Source organism: Hyperolius riggenbachi, chromosome 2 (assembly GCF_040937935.1).
Source record: "Hyperolius riggenbachi isolate aHypRig1 chromosome 2, aHypRig1.pri, whole genome shotgun sequence".
Classification (NCBI taxonomy): domain Eukaryota; kingdom Metazoa; phylum Chordata; class Amphibia; order Anura; family Hyperoliidae; genus Hyperolius; species Hyperolius riggenbachi.
In genome coordinates, this window is record NC_090647.1 from 571933778 (window position 1) to 571959055 (window position 25278).

Below are 25278 nucleotides of genomic sequence, written 5' to 3' on the forward strand. Positions count from 1 at the left end.
AGCACCATGCACCTGAGGAACAACATGGAGAACATTTCATTCAGAGGGCCCACAAGCACCATGCACCTGAGGAACACAACATGGAGAACATTTCATTCAGAGGATCCACAAGCACCATGCACCTGAGGAACAACATGGAAAACATCTCATTCAGAGGGTCCACAAGCACCATGCACCTGAGGAACACAACATGGAGAACATTTCATTCAGAGGATCCACAAGCACCATGCACCTGAGGAACACAACATGGAGAACATTTCATTCAGAGGGTCCACAAGCACCATGCACCTGAGGAACAACATGGAGAACATTTCATTCAGAGGGTCCACAAGCACCATGCACCTGAGGAACACAACATGGAGAACATTTCATTCAGATGATCCACAAGCACCATGCACCTGAGGAACACAACATGGAGAACATTTCATTCAGAGGATCCACAAGCACCATGCACCTGAGGAACACAACATGGAGAACATTTCATTCAGAGGGCCCAAAAGCACCATGCACCTGAGGAACACAACATAGAGAACATTTCATTCAGAGGGCCCACAAGCACCATGCACCCGAGGAACACAACATAGAGAACATTTCATTCAGAGGGCCCACAAGCACCATGCACCTGAGGAACAACATAGAGAACATCTCATTCAGAGGATCCACAAGCACCATGCACCTGAGGAACAACATGGAGAACATTTCATTCAGAGGGTCCACAAGCACCATGCACCTGAGGAACAACATGGAGAACATTTCATTCAGAGGGTCCACAAGCACCATGCACCTGATGAACACAACATGGAGAACATTTCATTCAGAGGATCCACAAGCACCATGCACCTGAGGAACACAACATGGAGAACATTTCATTCAGAGGGCCCAAAAGCACCATGCACCTGAGGAACACAACATAGAGAACATTTCATTCAGAGGGTCCACAAGCACCATGCACCTGAGGAACACAACATAGAGAACATTTCATTCAGAGGGTCCACAAGCACCATGCACCTGAGGAACAACATGGAGAGCATTTCATTCAGAGGGTCCACAAGCACCATGCACCTGAGGAACACAACATGGAGAATATTTCATTCAGAGGATCCACAAGCACCATGCACCTGAGGAACACAACATGGAGAACATTTCATTCAGAGGATCCACAAGCACCATGCACCTGAGGAACACAACATAGAGAACATTTCATTCAGAGGGTCCACAAGCACCATGCACCTGAGGAACACAACATAGAGAACATTTCATTCAGAGGGTCCACAAGCACCATGCACCTGAGGAACAACATGGAGAACATTTCATTCAGAGGGTCCACAAGCACCATACACCTGAGCAACACAACATGGAGCACATTTCATTCAGAGGGCCCACAAGCACCATGCACCTGAGGAACAACATGGAGAACATTTCATTCAGAGGGTCCACAAGCACCATACACCTGAGCAACACAACATGGAGCACATTTCATTCAGAGGCTCCACAAGCACCATGCACCTGAGGAACACAACATAAAGAACATTTCATTCAGAGGGGCCACAAGCACCATGCACCTGAGGAACACAACATGGAGAACATTTCATTCAGAGGATCCACAAGCACCATGCACCTGAGGAACACAACATAGAGAACATTTCATTCAGAGGGTCCACAACCACCATGCACCTGAGGAACACAACATAGAGAACATCTCATTCAGAGGGTCCACAAGCACCATGCACCTGAGCAACACAACATGGAGCACATTTCATTCAGAGGCTCCACAAGCACCATGCACCTGAGGAACACAACATAAAGAACATTTCATTCAGAGGGGCCACAAGCACCATGCACCTGAGGAACACAACATAGAGAACATTTCATTCAGAGGGTCCACAAGCACCATGCACCTGAGGAACAGCATGGAAAACATTTCATTCAGAGGGTCCACAAGCACCATGCACCTGAGGAACAACATGGAGAACATTTCATTCAGAGGGTCCACAAGCACCATACACCTGAGCAACACAACATGGAGCACATTTCATTCAGAGGGTCCACAAGCACCATGCACCTGAGGAACAACATAGAGAACATTTCATTCAGAGGGTCCACAAGCACCATGCACCTGAGGAACAACATGGAGAACATTTCATTCAGAGGGTCCACAAGCACCATGCACCTGAGGAACAACATAGAGAACATTTCATTCAGAGGGTCCACAAGCACCATGCACCTGAGGAACAACATGGAGAACATTTCATTCAGAGGGTCCACAAGCACCATACACCTGAGGAACAACATGGAGAACAATTCATTCAGAGGGTCCACAAGCACCATGCACCTGAGGAACACAACATAGAGAACATCTCATTCAGAGGGTCCACAAGCACCATGCACCTGAGGAACACAACATGGAGCACATTTCATTCAGAGGGCCCACAAGCACTATGCACCTGAGGAACAACATAGAGAACATTTCATTCAGAGGGTCCACAAGCACCATGCACCTGAGGAACACAACATAGAGAACATCTCATTCAGAGGGTCCACAAGCACCATGCACCTGAGGAACACAACATAGAGAACATCAGAATCAGAATCAGAATCAGCTTTATTCGCCAAGTATGCCAGAGACATACCCGGAATTGTTTTTGGAGCACATGGCATGGCGTTTATACATACATACATACATAAGACCTACATACATACGGCGTAGGTGGGCTACATAAACATGACATAGTAAGAGGAGTTCATGACATGACATGACATAGTAAGAGGGCAGTCAGTCGAGTAAAAAAGCATGAGGGAACACAAGCTGTCAGTTCAGTTGTTCAGTTGGAGTACCGCTTGGGGGAAGAAGGTGCTCCAGCGTCTGGTGGTTCTGGTGGGGACAGCCCTGTAGCGGCGGCCCAGTGGGAGGAGATTAAAGAACCGACTGCCCGGGTGGGAGGGGTCGGTCGAGATCTTGGTGGCCCGCGTCCTCATTCTGGCCATGTAGAGGAGATCGAGGGGTGGCAGTGGCTGACCGATGATCTTTTCAGCCGTGCTGATTACTCTGTGGAGTTTGTACTTCTCGCTAGCAGAAGCCGCTGCGTACCAGACGATGAGGGATGAGCAGAGGATGGACTCCACAGTGGCAGTGTAAAAGCTCCTGAGCAACTCGCGAGGGATGCCAAATTTTTTCAGTTGGTGCAAGAAGAATAACCTCTGCTGTGCCTTTTTCTGGGTTATGATGGTGTTCTGCCCCCATTTTAGGTCCTTCGTGATAGTAGTGCCGAGGAACCGAACACTTGGGACCCTGGAGACTTCGTTATCTCTTATGAGGATTGGGTGGAGAGGGGGTGGGCGTCTCCTATAGTCCACAACTAGTTCCACTGTCTTTGCTGCATTGAGGACTAAATTGTTATCTGTGCACCAGTTGCAGATCCTGTCTATCTCGCTGCGGTAGGCATCCTCCTTGTTGCCACTGATGAGTCCAATGATTGTGGTGTCGTCCGCAAACTTGATGACCTTGACAGAGTCATCAGTTGAGGTACAGCTGTTGGTGTACAGGGAGAACAGGAGCGGGGACAGGACACATCCTTGCGGAGCACCTATGTTGGTAGTTCTCACCTTGGAGTAGCAGCTGCCTAGCTTGACTCTCTGCGTTCTATTGGAAAGGAAGTCGCCGACCCACCTGCAGAGGGTGGGGGCTACTCCCAGCTGAGCGAGGTTGGTAAGCAGGATATCAGGGCAGATGGTGTTGAAGGCGGAACTGAAGTCCAAGAACAGGAGCCTGGCGTATGAGTTGGGCCTGTCTAGGTGTTCCTTGATGTACGCCAGGCTGATATTTATGGCGTCCTCCACCGACCGGTTTGCCCTGTATGCGAATTGATGTGTGTCCAAGAGGGTGTTGGTGGAGTGCTTCAGGGAGGCAAGGACCAGCCGTTCAAAGATCTTCATGATGGTGGGGGTTAGGGCCACTGGTCTGTAATTGTTGAGGTCAGTGCTACCCGTCTTTTTGGGGATTGGAATAATCGTGGACCTTTTGAAGCAGGAGGGGACCTTGCCCTCCTTAAGAGATCTGTTGTAAATGGAGGAGAGGACAGGGGCCAGCTGGTCTGCACACACCTTCAGACAGATCGACGACACACCATCCGGGCCCGAGGCTTTCCTCGGGTTGAGCTTGCGTAGGTGTCTTAGTACTTCCTCCTCGCACACTGCGATCGATGTGTCACCGCCGTCTCCTGGGACGGGTAGAGGGGAGTACGCCCCGTTGTCCCTGGCCGTTGTCGTGCCCGGCTGCGTGGGTAGTTTTTCGAACCTGCAATAAAACTCGTTGAGTTCATCAGCCAGTTTAGTGCTGGGGGTTGCTTGCTGGGGTGGAGGCTTGAGGTTTGTCGCTGCCCTCAGGCCTTTCCATACCTCTCGTGGATTATTGGACTGGAGGCTCAGGCTCAATTTGTCCGAGAAGGCCCTCTTTGCGATTTTTAGCTCCCGATTTAAGGCATTTCTGGCAGCTCTGAACTCCTCCAAGGAACCAGACTTGTGCGCCTCCTCCTTCATTTTCCTGAGCCGTCGCAACTTGCTGTTGAACCAGGGCTTGTTGTTGGGGTACACCTTGAAGGTTTTGGTTGGTATGCAGGTGTCCTCACAGAAGCTGATGTAGGAGGTGACATTCTCTGCCCATTCCTCCAGGGAGGGAGCTGCCAGGGTTGACCAGTCCGTGCAATCGAAGCATGCCTGGAGCTCCAGCTTTGCCTCCTCTGTCCACCTTTTGGTTGACCTGACGACAGGCTTGGTGGTGTCGAGATGCCTTCTGTAGGTGGGGATCAGATGAATTAGACTGTGATCGGAGTTCCCCAGGGCAGCTCCTTGTGCAGCCTTGTACGCGTTCTTGTGGGCTGTGTAACAGTGGTCGAGGGTGCGGTCGTTTCTGGAGGGGCAGGTGACGTGTTGCTTGTACCTTGGCAGTTCTTGGTTCAGGTTTGCGTGATTGAAGTCCCCCAATATGACAAGGAGGGCCCCTGGATGGCAGGTTTCCCACCGAGAGATGCAGTTGCTCAGAGTGCTCAGGGCCTGCTTTGCATTAGCGTCAGGGGGGATGTAAACACCGACAAGAACAAAGGATGTGATCTCTCTGGGTGAGTACTGTGGCCTGCAGTTGATGGCTAGGATCTCGACGTCGGGAGAGCAGCTGATGCTAAGGATGGAGTTTTCGGTGCACCATGCGGAGCTAATGTAGAAGCATATCCCGCCACCCCGTTTTTTCCCCGAGAGTATGGGATCCCGGTCGGCACGGAGGAGGTTGTAGCCAGGCACCTGCAGGTGGTTGTCGGGGATGCGCTCATTCAGCCAGGTCTCGGTGAAGCAGAGGACTGGGGTGTTCCTGCTGATTGCAGGTTTGCTGTCGAGGAGTAGGAGCAGCTCGTCTATCTTGTTGGGGAGAGAGCAAACATTCGCTAGTAGGATGGCAGGGATGGGGGAGCGGAGCCCTTTCTTTTTGAGTCGTACCAGGGCGCCTGCCCTGCACCCTCTGTGGCGCCGCTTCCTCGGGGCGCTGTTGGTCCTGCTAGTTAGGTGTTCGATGTGGGAGCTGACTGTGTCCCACAGGGATCTGGCGCTAGGCGATTCGCAGTGGGCTCTCGGTTCCCAGAATAGTAGGACCTCCCTTGACAGTTCTCTGGGCTGCGGGGCACGGGGTGTGCTTGAGGCCATGAGTTGGCTGCCCCAGCATATGAGAACAGTGGTGGTGCTGGCGCTATGGAAGCAGGTGGAGGTACTGTTGCTGGCACTGTGTATATTATCCAGGGTGGCGGACACGCAGACAGGGGCTCGATCTTGAGATCTGCGTGGGATCAGGTGCAGGCCGGCCGGGCCACAGTGGGCCGGGGGTTTGAGCGGGGAACAGAGCCTCTCATTCAGAGGGTCCACAAGCACCATGCACCTGAGGAACACAACATAGAGAACATCTCATTCAGAGGCTCCACAAGCACCATGCACCTGAGGAACACAACATAGAGAACATCTCATTCAGAAGGTCCACAAGCACCATGCACCTGAGGAACAACATGGAGAACATCTCATTCAGAGGGTCCACAAGCACCATGCACCTGAGGAACACAACATAGAGAACATTTCATTCAGAGGGCCCACAAGCACCATGCACCTGAGGAACAACATGGAGAACATCTCATTCAGAGGGTCCACAAGCACCATGCACCCGAGGAACACAACATAGAGAACATTTCATTCAGAGGATCCACAAGCACCATGCACCTGAGGAACACAACATGGAGAACATTTCATTCAGAGGATCCACAAGCACCATGCACCTGAGGAACACAACATGGAGAACATTTCATTCAGAGGGTCCACAAGCACCATGCACCTGAGGAACACAACATAGAGAACATCTCATTCAGAGGGTCCACAAGCACCATGCACCTGAGGAACACAACATGGAGAACATTTCATTCAGAGGATCCACAAGCACCATGCACCTGAGGAACACAACATGGAGAACATTTCATTCAGAGGATCCACAAGCACCATGCACCTGAGGAACAACATGGAGAACATTTCATTCAGAGGGTCCACAAGCACCATGCACCTGAGGAACAACATGGAGAACATTTCATTCAGAGGGTCCACAAGCACCATGCACCTGAGGAACACAACATGGAGAACATTTCATTCAGAGGGTCCACAAGCACCATGCACCTGAGGAACACAACATGGAGAACATTTCATTCAGAGGATCCACAAGCACCATGCACCTGAGGAACAACATAGAGAACATCTCATTCAGAGGATCCACAAGCACCATGCACCTGAGGAACACAACATGGAGAACATTTCATTCAGAGGGTCCACAAGCACCATGCACCTGAGGAACAACATGGAGAACATTTCATTCAGAGGGTCCACAAGCACCATGCACCTGAGGAACAACATGGAGAACATTTCATTCAGAGGGTCCACAAGCACCATGCACCTGAGGAACACAACATAGAGAACATCTCATTCAGAGGATCCACAAGCACCATGCACCTGAGGAACACAACATAGAGAACATCTCATTCAGAGAGTCCACAAGCACCATGCACCTGAGGAACACAACATGGAGAACATTTCATTCAGAGGGTCCACAAGCACCATGCACCTGAGGAACAACATGGAGAACATCTCATTCAGAGGGTCCACAAGCACCATGCACCTGAGGAACAACATGGAGAACATTTCATTCAGAGGGTCCACAAGCACCATGCACCTGAGGAACACAACATGGAGAACATCTCATTCAGAGGGTCCACAAGCACCATGAACCTGAGGAACAACATGGAGAACATCTCATTCAGAGGGTCCACAAGCACCATGCACCTGAGGAACAACATAGAGAACATCTCATTCAGAGGATCCACAAGCACCATGCACCTGAGGAACACAACATACAGAACATCTCATTCAGAGGATCCACAAGCACCATTACTTGAGGAACACAACATAGAGAACATCTCATTCAGAGGATCCACAAGCACCATGCACCTGAGGAACAACATGGAGAACATTTCATTCAGAGGGTCCACAAGCACCATGCACCTGAGGAACAACATGGAGAACATCTCATTCAGAGGGTCCACAAGCACCATGCACCTGAGGAACAACATGGAGAACATTTCATTCAGAGGGTCCACAAGCACCATGCACCTGAGGAACAACATGGAGAACATTTCATTCAGAGGGTCCACAAGCACCATGCACCTGAGAAACACAACATGGAGAACATCTCATTCAGAGGGTCCACAAGCACCATGCACCTGAGGAACACAAGATGGAGAACATTTCATTCAGAGGGTCCACAAGCACCATGCACCTGAGAAACACAACATGGAGAACATTTCATTCAGAGGGTCAACAAGCACCATGCACCTGAGGAACAACATGGAGAACATTTCATTCAGAGGGTCCACAAGCACCATGCACCTGAGGAACACAACATGGAGAACATTTCATTCAGAGGATCCACAAGCACCATGCACCTGAGGAACACAACATAGAGAACATTTCATTCAGAGGGTCCACAAGCACCATGCACCTGAGGAACAACATGGAGAACATCTCATTCAGAGGGTCCACAAGCACCATGCACCTGAGGAACACAACATGGAGAACATTTCATTCAGAGGGTCCACAAGCACCATGCACCTGAGGAACACAACATGGAGAACATTTCATTGAGAGGGCCCACAAGCACCATGCACCTGAGGAACACAACATGGAGAACATCTCATTCAGAGGATCCACAAGCACCATGCACCTGAGGAACACAACATAGAGAACATTTCATTCAGAGGGTCCACAAGCACCATGCACCTGAGGAACACAACATAGAGAACATCTCATTCAGAGGGTCCACAAGCACCATGCACCTGAGGAACACAACATGGAGAACATTTCATTCAGAGGATCCACAAGCACCATGCACCTGAGGAACACAACATGGAGAACATTTCATTCAGAGGATCCACAAGCACCATGCACCTGAGGAACACAACATGGAGAACATTTCATTCAGAGGATCCACAAGCACCATGCACCTGAGGAACAACATGGAGAACATTTCATTCGCCCTCTTCTGCTATCCATCTAAGCCAATCACTATTGCCATCTAAACATGTATCCTCAATTCTACTAGTATCACTTCACACCTAGCAAGGAAAAGGACATAAACGTCTCAGAAGCCATTCCAGCCTAGGAGTACTACTGAAATATCTACTTACCTTACCAAACTCACCTAACCATTACATACTGCAGCCACTCACCTATAGACCACCTTACAGGGCTACATCCCCTTTCCAATTACTGGAGCCCTCTCACCAACCCTTCACCAATACGGCCACCACCACCCCAACATCACACGTGACATGCTTATTACAGGGCCACTTCCTTCCATCTACCATAGCGCCACCCCACCTACCCATGACAGGACCAGCTCTACAACAGGGCCAGCTCCATCCACCCATAACAGGGAAAGCTCCACCCACCCATAACAGGGCCAGCTCTACCCCACCCACAGTGCCAGCTTCAGTTACCCATCAAAGCACCAGCTCCACTTATCCGTCAAAGGTCCAGCTCCACCAACCCACCCCAGCACCACTCATCATAGGGTCAGCCTTACCCATCATATGGACAGCTCCACCCACCCATGATAGGGACAGCTCCACCCACCCATGAAAGGGACAGCTCCAAACACCCATCATAGAGACAGCTTCAAACATTCACCATAGGGCCAGTTCTACCTACTCACAGTCCAGCTTCACCCAACCCAGCTCCACCCACCCCAGGGCCAGCTCCACCCACCAAACATAGGGTCAGCTTCTCCCACCCCCAGGCCAGCTACATTCACCATCATAGGACCAGCTCCACCCACCCATCATAGCGTCAGCTCCTCTCACCCCAGACTTGCACTGACCTGTCACTCTGCTTGTTGCAGAAGTCGCTGCGGATCTTGTCGGCGATGGAAGTACGCGGGAGGATGTTGGTTTTGTTCTTCTTTTTAGCTTCACTTTCCACAACCACAATCAGCCAATCGGTGGTACTGTGAGCTCGCAGCGAGTTCTGCCACTTGGTGATGTCATCCTTAGTGGTGGCTTTATAAACTTCCGTGTCCTAGGAGGAGAAAACCCTGCATCAGACAGAAACCACACTACACGGGTGTACACTGCCAACACATATGCTTACTACATATGTCTCCAACTGTGCTACATGTGTAAACATCAACACGTGTTTACATACATCTCCAACTGCGCTACACGTGTACCACTAACACGTGTTTACATACATCTCCAACTGTGCTACACGTGTACCACTAACAAGTGTTTACATACATCTCCAACTGCGCTACACGTGTACCACTAACAAGTGTTTACATACATCTCCAACTGCGCTACACGTGTACCACTAACACGTGTTTACATACATCTCCAACTGTGCTACACGTGTACCACTAACACGTGTTTACATACATCTCCAACTGTGCTACACGTGTACCACTAACACGTGTTTACATACATCTCCAACTGTGCTACACGTGTACCACTAACAAGTGTTTACATACATCTCCAACTGCGCTACACATGTACCACTAACACGTGTTTACATACATCTCCAACTGTGCTACACGTGTACCACTAACACGTGTTTACATACATCTCCAACTGTGCTACACGTGTACCACTAACACGTGTTTACATACATCTCCAACTGTGCTACACGTGTACCACTAACACGTGTTTACATACATCTCCAACTGCGCTACACATGTACCACTAACACATGTTTACATACATCTCCAACTGCGCTACACGTGTACCACTAACAAGTGTTTACATACATCTCCAACTGCGCTACACGTGTACCACTAACACATGTTTACATACATCTCCAACTGCGCTACATGTGTACCACTAACACGTGTTTACATACATCTCCAACTGCGCTACACGTGTACCACTAACACGTGTTTACATACATCTCCAACTGCGCTACACGTGTACCACTAACACATGTTTACATACATCTCCAACTGTGCTACACATGTACCACTAACACGTGTTTACATACATCTCCAACTGCGCTACACGTATACCACTAACACGTGTTTACATACATCTCCAACTGTGCTACACGTGTACCACTAACACGTGTTTACATACATCTCCAACTGTGCTACACATGTACCACTAACACGTGTTTACATACATCTCCAACTGTGCTACACATGTACCACTAACACGTGTTTACATACATCTCCAACTGTGCTACACATGTACCACTAACACGTGTTTACATACATCTCCAACTGCGCTACACGTGTACCACTAACACATGTTTACATACATCTCCAACTGCGCTACACGTGTACCACTAACACGTGTTTACATACATCTCCAACTGCGCTACATGTGTACCACTAACACGTGTTTACATACATCTCCAACTGCGCTACACGTGTACACACTAACACGTATGCTTACTACATACGCCTCCAACTGCGCTACACGTGTACCACTAACACGTGTTTACATACATCTCCAACTGCGCTACACGTGTACCACTAACACGTGTTTACATACATCTCCAACTGTGCTACACGTGTACCACTAACAAGTGTTTACATACATCTCCAACTGCGCTACACATGTACCACTAACACGTGTTTACATACATCTCCAACTGCGCTACACGTGTACACACCAACACATGTTTACATACATCTTAACAACCCACTGCACATTATATATACACACACACACACTGGAGACACTGGTCGTCTTCTCACCATACACACACACCAACACATTGCACATTATGCACTGCACATTATACACACCCAACACACTACAGACACACAAACTGCACATTATACACACACACCAACCCACTGCACATTATACACACCCACCCCAACACACTACAGACACACAAACTGCACATTATACACACACACCAACACACTGCACATTATACACACCCACCCCAACACACTATAGACACACAAACTGCACATTATACACACACACCAACCCACTGCACATTATACACACCCACCACAACACACTACAGACACACAAACTGCACATTATACACACACACCAACCCACTGCACATTATACACACCCACCCCAACACACTACAGACACACAAACTGCACATTATACACACACACCAACACACTGCACATTATACACACACACACACCCACTGCACATTATACACACCCACCCCAACACACTACAGACACACAAACTGCACATTATACACACACACTCCAACCCACTGCACATTATACACACCCACCCCAACACACTACAGACACACAAACTGCACATTATACACACACACACCAACACACTGCACATTATACACACACACCCCAACACACTACAGACACACAAACTGCACATTATACATACACACACACTCCAACCCACTGCACATTATACACACCCAACCCAACACACTACAGACACACAAACTGCACATTGTACACATACACCAACCCACTGCACATACCAACCCACTGCACATTATATATATACACACACACACACACACACACCCACTGCACATTATACACACACAACACACTGCACATTATACACACACACACCAACACACTGCACATTATACACACCCAACACACTACAGACACAAACTGCACATTATACACACATACCAACCCACTGCACATTATACACACACACCAACCCACTTCACATTATACACACCCACCCCAACACACTACAGACACACAAACTGCACATTATACACACACACACACACACCAACCCACTGCACATTATACACACCCACCCAAACACACTACAGACACACCCACTGGCATATTGAACACACACACCAACCCACTGCACATTATATAGACCCACAGCAACCCACTGCACATTATACACACACAGATCAACACACTATATACACACTCACTGGCAGAGCACAATCTAGGCATTACCCGTGTCCTCTCCTCTCTCTGTACATCAGGAGTGACGCTCCCAGGATCCGGACGTCACTGTTACAATCTGCGTTCCCAGCTCCCCTTCTCCCTCCCACCCTGACCCCAAACAGCTAAAGTGCGGGAATGCCTTCACTCTGTGGGAAAGCTGGGAGTCCAGAGATGGGGGGCCGGCCCTGGGTGAGTCATATGGAGAAGCCCTACTGGGGTAATGGGAAGTGATGTCACTGGTGTCACATGACTACACAGATATAGTGAGATGCAAAAGTTTGGGCAACCTTGTTAATCGTCATGATTTTCCTGGATAAATCGTTGGTTGTTACGATAAAAAATGTCAGTTAAATATATCATATAGGAGACACACACAGTGATATTTGAGAAGTGAAACAAAGTTTATTGGATTTATAGAAAGTGTGCAATAATTGATTAAATAAAATTAGGCAGGTGCATAAATTTGGGCACTGTTGTACTTTTATAGACATTTTGGTGAGAACAGTCAGAGTCAACCCACAGACCAGCACCAAAGACCTACAACATCATCTTGCTGCAGGTGGAGTCACTGTGCATCGTTCAACCATTCGGCGCACTTTACACAAGGAGATGCTGTATGCAGAGGAAGCCTTTTCTCCGCCCACAGCACAAACAGAGCCGCTTGAGGTTTACTAAAGCACATTTGGACAAGCCAGCTTCATTTTGGAATAAGGTGCTGTGGACTGATGTAACTAAAATGAAGTTATTTGGGCATAACAAGGGGCGTTATGCATGGAGGAAAAACAACACAGCATTCCAAGAAAAACACCTGCTACCTACAGTAAAATATGGTGGTGGTTCCATCATGCTGGGGGGCTGTGTGGCCAGTGCAGGGACTGGGAATCTTGTCACAGTTGAGAGATGCATGGATTCCACTCAGTATCAGCAGATTCTGGAGACCAATGTCCAGGAATCAGTGACAAAGCTGAAGCTGCGCCGGGGGTGGATCTTTCAACAAGACGACGATCCTAAATACTGATCAGAATCCACTAAGGCAGTGGTGGCAAACCTTTTCGAGACCGAGTGCCCAAACTTCAACTCAAAAGTCTCTTGTCTCTCATAAAGTGCCAACATGCCAATTTGAACAAAATGACTCCCCCTCCTCCCCCCCCCCCCCCCCTCCAGAAGAGATGACAAGTACCAGACCCTCAAACCGAAAAAATAGGTGTGGCCATGACATTGTATGGGCGGAGCTAACATAATGATTTAACAGCGGGCATAAAAGAAAGCAGTGTTTCCGCCATGATGTGGTGAACCAAGGATTCGCATCATGGGTGTGCAGAAACTGTGTGATGCTAATAGTATACCGTAACCACAAAGCAGCAAATATAGCCAACTATGACCATTAAATAATAAATGCAGCAACAGTTACCCCAGACACCAGAAAATAAACGTGTAATGGATGGCGGAGACACCGCCGCGCGGTCTGACAGCGGGGCAGCTGAATCCGCGTTCAGACCGGCGGTTTCTCTGCAGCGGCATGTGTCTGGTTTGTCTGAGCCTAGTAGTGCACACAGATGGAGAGCTGCGCGCGCGCTGACAGGCAGGCCCTTTATGCCAATAAGAGAGGGATCAGCTGATCAGGACGATCAGCTGATCCGAGCGCAGTAGGTGATTGGCTGAATGGGACTGGGCGGCGCTGGGGAGCGCTCTGCTATATATACTTCTCGTCTGTCAGTGGCTAGTTGTCTGCCATTGCGAATGCATATGTTTTAGCACTCAGACCATAGTCAGAACCTTCAGTGTGTTCGAACCAGGTGGACCTGGGAATTCACAGTGAGCCAGATTACTGTGTTATTACTGTGTTATACTTTAGACCAGTTCCAGGGTGTTGAGACCACGGACCTCACACCCAAGACTAGGGATACTGTATTATTACTGTGTTATACTTTAGACCAGTTCCAGGGTGTTGAGACCACGGACCTCACACCCAAGATTAGGAATACTGTGTCATTTCTGTGTTATTCTGTAGATCAGTCCCTGAGTGTGGAGACCACGGACCTCACACTCCAGAATAGGCTTCTGCTTGATATCTGTTATGACCTATAGCTCTCTTGACTCTGCTCCTGCTCTCTGATTCGGTACCTTTGCACATCTGATTACCTGTTGCCAACCCTGCCTGTCCCTGGTTACCGAATCAGCCTTCTGTCTCTGTACTTTATCTGCTCGTGTGTTGCCGACCCGGCCTGACCGACCCTTCTACCTGTGACACCCCCCCGGTGGGGTGTCCAGTAGCTGCAGGGGCTCCCTGTCTCTCAGAGGGACCTCTCTGCAATCCAGTCAAGGACTCAATCTCATTGGAGTCCTTTGACTGCAGTAGAGTCTGATTCACAGCTGTTCAGGGAAATACTGACTCTCTGTGTATCTCCAACCTTCCAGGAGATACCCATTACGGTCCAGGGTCACCTGCTCCTCAGGTGGTCCAGACTCATATACAGGTGCACCAATCACTTACACTTGTCAGGTGTCCAGAGGTTAGCAATATATCTGTATTATCGGTGATTCTGCAGATCATCAATAATCAGGTATATATCTGTATTCTTGGTGATACTGCAGATCACCAATAATCAGATTCTCTCTGTGTGCTGACACCGATCGTTACAAAACGCAATGTGGGCAACATTTCAGCAGAAAATAACCGCAATAGCTATCATTCATAAAAGCAGTGCGGTAAAAAAAAACTGTGCGGGAAAATACAGCATTCGGTAGTTTAGACTTCTGTGTGCTCATTCATAAAAATGATTACAGTTGCGATAGCACTGCGGTATTTTCCCGAACTAGGCTGGCTCTAGGCAGGCTCTAGGCTGGCGGTAGGCTGGCTCTAGGCAGGCGGTAGGCTGGCTCTAGGCTGGCGGTAGGCTGGCTCTAGGCAGGCTCTAGGCTGGCGGTAGGCTGGCTCTAGGCTGGCGGTAGGCTGGCTCTAGGCTGGCGGTAGGCTGGCTCTAGGCTGGCTCTAGGCAGGCTCTAGGCAGGCGGTAGGCTGGCTCTAGGCTGGCGGTAGGCTGGCTCTAGGCAGGCTCTAGGCTGGCGGTAGGCTGGCTCTAGGCAGGCTCTAGGCAGGCGGTAGGCTGGCTCTAGGCTGGCTCTAGGCAGGCTCTAGGCTGGCGGTAGGCTGGCTCTAGGCAGGCTCTAGGCAGGCGGTAGGCTGGCTCTAGGCAGGCGGTAGGCTGGCTCTAGGCTGGCGGTAGGCTGGCTCTAGGCAGGCTCTAGGCTGGCGGTAGGCTGGCTCTAGGCAGGCTCTAGGCTGGCGGTAGGCTGGCGGTAGGCTGGCTCTAGGCAGGCGGTAGGCTGGCTCTAGGCTGGCGGTAGGCTGGCTCTAGGCAGGCTCTAGGCTGGCGGTAGGCTGGCTCTAGGCTGGCGGTAGGCTGGCGGTAGGCTGGCTCTAGGCTGGCGGTAGGCTGGCTCTAGGCTGGCGGTAGGCTGGCTCTAGGCTGGCTCTAGGCAGGCGGTAGGCTGGCGGAAACACTAGAAGCTGCCGAGTTGATACAGTTTCTCCTCCAGAGACAGCATTACTACAGAAGAGGCAGCCCCAGCATCCCTTTACATGTGCATTTTTAAAAAACTGCCTCTGTTTGCCCTGAATCTGTCTAATAGTCTTTCTAAACAATCTATTTCATTGCCACAGCTTAGAGGAACTTCAATAAATATTACACATGCAGGCTTTCTGATGTGAAGTATATCTGAAAACAGGTACCCAAGGGGTTAGACAACACAGCCTTGGTATTCCAGAATGCCTTGTTTGCTCTGCTCTCACTGCTGCTGCTGCCTGGGAGGTCTGTCTCATTAGCTTAGCTGTTCTCAGCATGGTTATCGGCTCTGCCAAGGAAGAGGTAATCTCCGTGCCGACACCGCTTGCTCTAATCAGTTAACATAATCACTGCACAAGGCGGCAATTTATTGCTCTGCTCGCTAATTGTAGCTTTTCATGCGGAAACAGCTTTTATGAATAGACACTTTGCTAAGTGCACGGTAAATTCAGCTGTATTCAGCATTTCCACATGCGGGAATGCTTTATGAATGATAGCCAATGTGGGCAACATTTCACCAGAAAATACACGCAATGAGGGCAGCGTTTCACCAGAAAATACACGCGATAAGGGCAGCGTTTCACCAGAAAATACACGCGATGAGGGCAGCGTTTCACCAGAAAATACACGCGATGAGGGCAGCGTTTCACCAGAAAATACACGCAATGAGGGCAGCGTTTCACCAGAAAATACACGCAATGAGGGCAGCGTTTCACCAGAAAATACACGCAATGAGGGCAGCGTTTCACCAGAAAATACACGCAATGAGGGCAGCGTTTCACCAGAAAATACACGCAATGAGGGCAGCGTTTCACCAGAAAATACACGCAATGAGGGCAGCGTTTCACCAGAAAATACACGCAATGAGGGCAGCGTTTCACCAGAAAATACACGCAATGAGGGCAGCGTTTCACCAGAAAATACACGCAATGAGGGCAGCATTTCACCAGAAAATACACGCAATGAGGGCAGCGTTTCACCAGAAAATACACGCAATGAGGGCAGCGTTTCACCAGAAAATACACGCAATGAGGGCAGCGTTTCACCAGAAAATACACGCAATGAGGGCAGCGTTTCACCAGAAAATACACGCAATGAGGGCAGCATTTCACCAGAAAATACACGCAATGAGGGCAGCATTTCACCAGAAAATACACGCAATGAGGGCAGCATTTCACCAGAAAATACACGCAATGAGGGCATTTCACCAGAAATTACACGCAATGAGGGCAGCATTTCACCAGAAAATACACGCAATGAGGGCATTTCACCAGAAATTACACGCAATGAGGGCAGCGTTTCACCAGAAAATACACGCAATGAGGGCATTTCACCAGAAATTACACGCAATGAGGGCAGCATTTCACCAGAAATTACACGCAATGAGGGCAGCGTTTCACCAGAAAATACACGCAATGAGGGCATTTCACCAGAAATTACACGCAATGAGGGCAGCATTTCACCAGAAATTACACGCAATGAGGGCAGCATTTCACCAGAAAATACACGCAATGAGGGCAGCATTTCACCAGAAAATACACGCAATGAAAGCAGCATTTCACCAGAAAATACACGCAATGAGGGCAGCATTTCACCAGAAAATACACGCAATGAGGGCAGCATTTCACCAGAAAATACACGCAATGAGGGCAGCATTTCACCAGAAAATACACGCAATGAGGGCAGCATTTCACCAGAAAATACACGCAATGAGTGCAGCATTTTACCAGAAAATACACGCAATGAGGGCAGCATTTCACCAGAAATTACACGCAATGAGGGCAGCATTTCACCAGAAAATACACGCAATGAGGGCAGCATTTCACCAGAAAATACACGCAATGAGGGCAGCATTTCACCAGAAAATACACGCAATGAGGGCAGCATTTCACCAGAAAATACACGCAATTGGGCAGCATTTCACCAGAAAATACACGCAATGAGGGCAGCATTTCACCAGAAAATACACGCAATGAGGGCAGCATTTCACCAGAAAATACACACAATGAGGGCAGCATTTCACCAGAAAATACACGCAATGAGGGCAGCATTTCACCAGAAAATACACGCAATGAGGGCAGCATTTCACCAGAAAATACACGCAATGAGGGCAGCATTTCACCAGAAAATATACGCAACGAGGGCAGCATTTCACCAGAAAATACACGCAACGAGGGCAGCATTTCACCAGAAAATACACGCAATGAGGGCAGCATTTCACCAGAAAATACACGCAATGAGGGCAGCATTTCACCAGAAAATACACGCAATGAAAGCAGCATTTCACCAGAAAATACACGCAATGAGGGCAACATTTCACCAGAAAATACACGCAATGAGGGCAGCATTTCACCAGAAAATACACGCAATGAGGGCAGCATTTCACCAGAAAATACACGCAATGAGGGCAGCGTTTCACCAGAAAATACACGCAATGAGGGCAGCATTTCACCAGAAAATACACGCAATGAGGGCAGCATTTCACCAGAAAATACACGCAATGAGGGCAACATTTCACCAGAAAATACACGCAATGAGGGCAACATTTCACCAGAAAATACACGCAATGAGGGCAGCATTTCACCAGAAAATACACGCAATGAGGGCAGTATTTCACCAGAAAATAAACGCAATGAGGGCAGTATTTCACCAGAAAATAAACGCAATGAGGGCAACATTTCACCTGCAAAAAAAAAAAAATTACTCACCTGACAGAAATCTCCTCTCCCGGCCTCTGGCGCGTAGCTCCCCGGACGATCCTCCTGCATATCTCCCGCGCTGAATGCAATAGCAGGGCTACGGGAAGATGGCGCCCGAAGCCCTGTACTGGAGACACAAATAGTCTCTAGTATAGGGCTTCGGACACCATCTTCCCATAGCCCTGCAAGCCGGAAGACTATGCAGGCTGGAGCGGGGCTGCGGACTATGAACTGGCGCGGCGTCTATTAGATGCTGCGGCCAGTTCAATGCAATCAAATGGTGGCCAAATGAGCAGCGATTGCGTGCCTGCAGATGAGGCTACGCATGCCAGGTCTGGTACGCTGCCATAGGTTCGCCATCGCTGCTATATTGTATAGCTTGGCCTGGCTAGCTCAGTCGGTAGAGACACATAGCAGCATCCTATATTGTATAGCTTGGCCTGGCTAGCTCAGTCAGTAGAGACACATAGCGGCATCCTATATTGTATAGCTTGGCCTGGCTAGCTCAGTCGGTAGAGACACATAGCAGCATCCTATATTGTATAGCTTGGCCTGGCTAGCTCAGTAGAGACACATAGCAGCACCCTATATCGTATAGCTTGGCCTGGCTAGCTCAGTCTGTAGAGACACATAGCGGCATCCTATATTGTATAGCTTGGCCTGGCTAGCTCAGTAGGTAGAGACACATAGCGGCATCCTATATTGTATAGCTTGGCCTGGCTAGCTCAGTAGGTAGAGACACATAGCGGCATCCTATATTGTATAGCTTGGCCTGGCTAGCTCAGTCTGTAGAGACACATAGCAGCATCCTATATTGTATAGCTTGGCCTGGCTAGCTCAGTCGGTAGAGACACATAGCAGCACCCTATATTGTATAGCTTGGCCTGGCTAGCTCAGTCGGTAGAGACACATAGTGGCATCCTATATTGTATAGCTTGGCCTGGCTAGCTCAGTCAGTAGAGACACATAGCGGCATCCTATATTGTATAGCTTGGCCTGGCTAGCTCAGTCAGTAGAGACACATAGCGGCATCCTATATTGTATAGCTTGGCCTGGCTAGCTCAGTCTGTAGAGACACATGGCGGCACCCTATATTGTATAGCTTGGCCTGGCTAGCTCAGTCGGTAGAGACACATAGCAGCATCCTATATTGTATAGCTTGGCCTGGCTAGCTCAGTCTGTAGAGACACATAGCGGCATCCTATATTGTATAGCTTGGCCTGGCTAGCTCAGTCAGTAGAGACACATAGCGGCATCCTATATTGTATAGCTTGGCCTGGCTAGCTCAGTCGGTAGAGACACATAGTGGCACCCTATATTGTATAGCTTGGCCTGGCTAGCTCAGTCTGTAGAGACACATAGCAGCATCCTATATTGTATAGCTTGGCCTGGCTAGCTCAGTCTGTAGAGACACATAGCGGCATCCTATATCGTAGAGCTTGGCCTGGCTAGCTCAGTCTGTAGAGACACATAGCGGCATCCTATATTGTATAGCTTGGCCTGGCTAGCTCAGTCTGTAGAGACACATAGCGGCATCCTATATTGTATAGCTTGGCCTGGCTAGCTCAGTCTGTAGAGACACATAGCAGCACCCTATATTGTATAGCTTGGCCTGGCTAGCTCAGTCGGTAGAGACACATAGCGGCATCCTATATTGTATAGCTTGGCCTGGCTAGCTCAGTCTGTAGAGACACATAGCGGCATCCTATATTGTATAGCTTGGCCTGGCTAGCTCAGTCTGTAGAGACACATAGCAGCACACTATATTGTATAGCTTGGCCTGGCTAGCTCAGTCGGTAGAGACACATAGCAGCATCCTATATTGTATAGCTTGGCCTGGCTAGCTCAGTAGAGACACATAGCAGCACCCTATATCGTATAGCTTGGCCTGGCTAGCTCAGTAGGTAGAGACACATAGCGGCATCCTATATTGTATAGCTTGGCCTGGCTAGCTCAGTCTGTAGAGACACATAGCAGCATCCTATATTGTATAGCTTGGCCTGGCTAGCTCAGTCTGTAGAGACACATAGCAGCACCCTATATTGTATAGCTTGGCCTGGCTAGCTCAGTCGGTAGAGACACATAGTGGCATCCTATATTGTATAGCTTGGCCTGGCTAGCTCAGTCGGTAGAGACACATAGGGGCATCCTATATTGTATAGCTTGGCCTGGCTAGCTCAGTCAGTAGAGACACATAGCGGCATCCTATATTGTATAGCTTGGCCTGGCTAGCTCAGTCAGTAGAGACACATAGCGGCATCCTATATTGTATAGCTTGGCCTGGCTAGCTCAGTCTGTAGAGACACATAGCGGCATCCTATATTGTATAGCTTGGCCTGGCTAGCTCAGTCTGTAGAGACACATAGCAGCATCCTATATTGTATAGCTTGGCCTGGCTAGCTCAGTCGGTAGAGACACATAGCGGTATCCTATATTGTATAGCTTGGCCTGGCTAGCTCAGTCTGTAGAGACACATAGCAGCATCCTATATTGTATAGCTTGGCCTGGCTAGCTCAGTCTGTAGAGACACATAGCGGCATCCTATATCGTAGAGCTTGGCCTGGCTAGCTCAGTCTGTAGAGACACATAGCGGCATCCTATATCGTATAGCTTGGCCTGGCTAGCTCAGTCTGTAGAGACACATAGCGGCATCCTATATTGTATAGCTTGGCCTGGCTAGCTCAGTCTGTAGAGACACATAGCAGCACCCTATATTGTATAGCTTGGCCTGGCTAGCTCAGTCTGTAGAGACACATAGCAGCACCCTATATTGTATAGCTTGGCCTGGCTAGCTCAGTCGGTAGAGACACATAGCGGCACCCTATATTGTATAGCTTGGCCTGGCTAGCTCAGTCTGTAGAGACACATAGCGGCACCCTATATTGTATAGCTTGGCCTGGCTAGCTCAGTCAGTAGAGACACATAGCAGCATCCTATATTGTATAGCTTGGCCTGGCTAGCTCAGTCAGTAGAGACACATAGCGGCATCCTATATTGTATAGCTTGGCCTGGCTAGCTCAGTCAGTAGAGACACATAGCGGCATCCTATATTGTATAGCTTGGCCTGGCTAGCTCAGTCTGTAGAGACACATAGCAGCATCCTATATTGTATAGCTTGGCCTGGCTAGCTCAGTCTGTAGAGACACATAGCAGCATCCTATATTGTATAGCTTGGCCTGGCTAGCTCAGTCTGTAGAGACACATAGCAGCACCCTATATTGTATAGCTTGGCCTGGCTAGCTCAGTCGGTAGAGACACATAGCGGCATCCTACATTGTATAGCTTGGCCTGGCTAGCTCAGTCAGTAGAGACACATAGCAGCATCCTATATTGTATAGCTTGGCCTGGCTAGCTCAGTCGGTAGAGACACATAGCAGCATCCTATATTGTATAGCTTGGCCTGGCTAGCTCAGTAGGTAGAGAAACATAGCGGCATCCTATATTGTATAGCTTGGCCTGGCTAGCTCAGTAGGTAGAGACACATAGCAGCATCCTATATTGTATAGCTTGGCCTGGCTAGCTCAGTCTGTAGAGACACATAGCGGCACCCTATATTGTATAGCTTGGCCTGGCTAGCTCAGTCAGTAGAGACACATAGCAGCATCCTATATTGTATAGCTTGGCCTGGCTAGCTCAGTCGGTAGAGACACATAGTGGCATCCTATATCGTATAGCTTGGCCTGGCTAGCTCAGTCAGTAGAGACACATAGCAGCATCCTATATTGTATAGCTTGGCCTGGCTAGCTCAGTCGGTAGAGACACATAGCGGCATCCTATATTGTATAGCTTGGCCTGGCTAGCTCAGTCAGTAGAGACACATAGCAGCACCCTATATTGTATAGCTTGGCCTGGCTAGCTCAGTCGGTAGAGACACATAGTGGCATCCTATATTTTATAGCTTGGCCTGGCTAGCTCAGTCAGTAGAGACACATAGTGGCATCCTATATTGTATAGCTTGGCCTGGCTAGCTCAGTCGGTAGAGACACATAGCAGCATCCTATATTGTATAGCTTGGCCTGGCTAGCTCAGTAGGTAGAGACACATAGCGGCATCCTATATTGTATAGCTTGGCCTTGCTAGCTCAGTCGGTAGAGACACATAGCGGCATCCTATATTGTATAGCTTGGCCTGGCTAGCTCAGTCGGTAGAGACACATAGCAGCATCCTATATTGTATAGCTTGGCCTGGCTAGCTCAGTCTGTAGAGACACATAGCAGCACCCTATATTGTATAGCTTGGCCTGGCTAGCTCAGTCGGTAGAGACACATAGCGGCATCCTACATTGTATAGCTTGGCCTGGCTAGCTCAGTCAGTAGAGACACATAGCAGCATCCTATATTGTATAGCTTGGCCTGGCTAGCTCAGTCGGTAGAGACACATAGCAGCACCCTATATTGTATAGCTTGGCCTGGCTAGCTCAGTAGGTAGAGACACATAGCAGCATCCTATATTGTATAGCTTGGCCTGGCTAGCTCAGTCGGTAGAGACACATAGTGGCATCCTATATTGTATAGCTTGGCCTGGCTAGCTCAGTCGGTAGAGACACATAGCAGCATCCTATATTGTATAGCTTGGCCTGGCTAGCTCAGTAGGTAGAGACACATAGCGGCATCCTATATTGTATAGCTTGGCCTTGCTAGCTCAGTCTGTAGAGACACATAGCGGCATCCTATATTGTATAGCTTGGCCTGGCTAGCTCAGTCGGTAGAGACACATAGCGGCATCCTATATTGTATAGCTTGGCCTGGCTAGCTCAGTCTGTAGAGACACATAGCAGCATCCTATATTGTATAGCTTGGCCTGGCTAGCTCAGTCGGTAGAGACACATAGCAGCACCCTATATTGTATAGCTTGGCCTGGCTAGCTCAGTCGGTAGAGACACATAGCAGCACCCTATATTGTATAGCTTGGCCTGGCTAGCTCAGTCTGTAGAGACACATAGCGGCACCCTATATTGTATAGCTTGGCCTGGCTAGCTCAGTCGGTAGAGACACATAGCGGCATCCTATATTGTATAGCTTGGCCTGGCTAGCTCAGTCTGTAGAGACACATAGCAGCATCCTATATTGTATAGCTTGGCCTGGCTAGCTCAGTCTGTAGAGACACATAGCGGCATCCTATATTGTATAGCTTGGCCTGGCTAGCTCAGTCGGTAGAGACACATAGCGGCATCCTATATTGTATAGCTTGGCCTGGCTAGCTCAGTCGGTAGAGACACATAGCAGCATCCTATATTGTATAGCTTGGCCTGGCTAGCTCAGTCTGTAGAGACACATAGCAGCACCCTATATTGTATAGCTTGGCCTGGCTAGCTCAGTCTGTAGAGACACATAGCAGCATCCTATATTGTATAGCTTGGCCTGGCTAGCTCAGTCGGTAGAGACACATAGCAGCATCCTATATTGTATAGCTTGGCCTGGCTAGCTCAGTCAGTAGAGACACATAGCGGCATCCTATATTGTATAGCTTGGCCTGGCTAGCTCAGTCGGTAGAGACACATAGCGGCATCCTATATCATAGAGCTTGGCCTGGCTAGCTCAGTCGGTAGAGACACATAGCAGCATCCTATATCATAGAGCTTGGCCTGGCTAGCTCAGTCGGTAGAGACACATAGCAGCACCCTATATTGTATAGCTTGGCCTGGCTAGCTCAGTAGGTAGAGACACATAGCAGCACCCTATATTGTATAGCTTGGCCTGGCTAGCTCAGTCGGTAGAGACACATAGCGGCACCCTATATTGTATAGCTTGGCCTGGCTAGCTCAGTCTGTAGAGACACATAGCGGCATCCTATATTGTATAGCTTGGCCTGGCTAGCTCAGTCGGTAGAGACACATAGCGGCATCCTATATTGTATAGCTTGGCCTTGCTAGCTCAGTCTGTAGAGACACATAGCAGCATCCTATATTGTATAGCTTGGCCTGGCTAGCTCAGTCGGTAGAGACACATAGCAGCATCCTATATTGTATAGCTTGGCCTGGCTAGCTCAGTCAGTAGAGACACATAGCGGCATCCTATATTGTATAGCTTGGCCTGGCTAGCTCAGTCGGTAGAGACACATAGCGGCATCCTATATTGTATAGCTTGGCCTGGCTAGCTCAGTCGGTAGAGACACATAGCGGCATCCTATATTGTATAGCTTGGCCTGGCTAGCTCAGTCTGTAGAGACACATAGCGGCATCCTATATCGTATAGCTTGGCCTGGCTAGCTCAGTCGGTAGAGACACATAGTGGCATCCTATATTGTATAGCTTGGCCTGGCTAGCTCAGTCAGTAGAGACACATAGCAGCATCCTATATTGTATAGCTTGGCCTGGCTAGCTCAGTCGGTAGAGACACATAGTGGCATCCTATATCGTAGAGCTTGGCCTGGCTAGCTCAGTCGGTAGAGACACATAGCAGCATCCTATATCATAGAGCTTGGCCTGGCTAGCTCAGTCGGTAGAGACACATAGTGGCATCCTATATCGTAGAGCTTGGCCTGGCTAGCTCAGTCGGTAGAGACACATAGCGGCATCCTA

At 49.0% G+C, this 25278-nt stretch overlaps 1 protein-coding gene across 3 annotated transcripts in view; it reads right to left on the reverse strand.

The window, feature by feature from the left end:
* Nucleotides 1–25278, reverse strand: part of TRAPPC10 (trafficking protein particle complex subunit 10) — a 159363-nt gene that overhangs the window by 104034 nt on the left and 30051 nt on the right. For all 3 annotated transcript variants that reach the window (XR_011026590.1, XR_011026591.1, XM_068271035.1), the window contains exon 4: nt 9446–9642. Coding sequence is in view for 1 of the 3 variants with exons in the window: in XM_068271035.1 (XP_068127136.1) it covers nt 9446–9642 (197 nt within the window). In the remaining 2 variants the exon portion in view is untranslated. The remainder of the gene's footprint in view (nt 1–9445; nt 9643–25278) is intronic.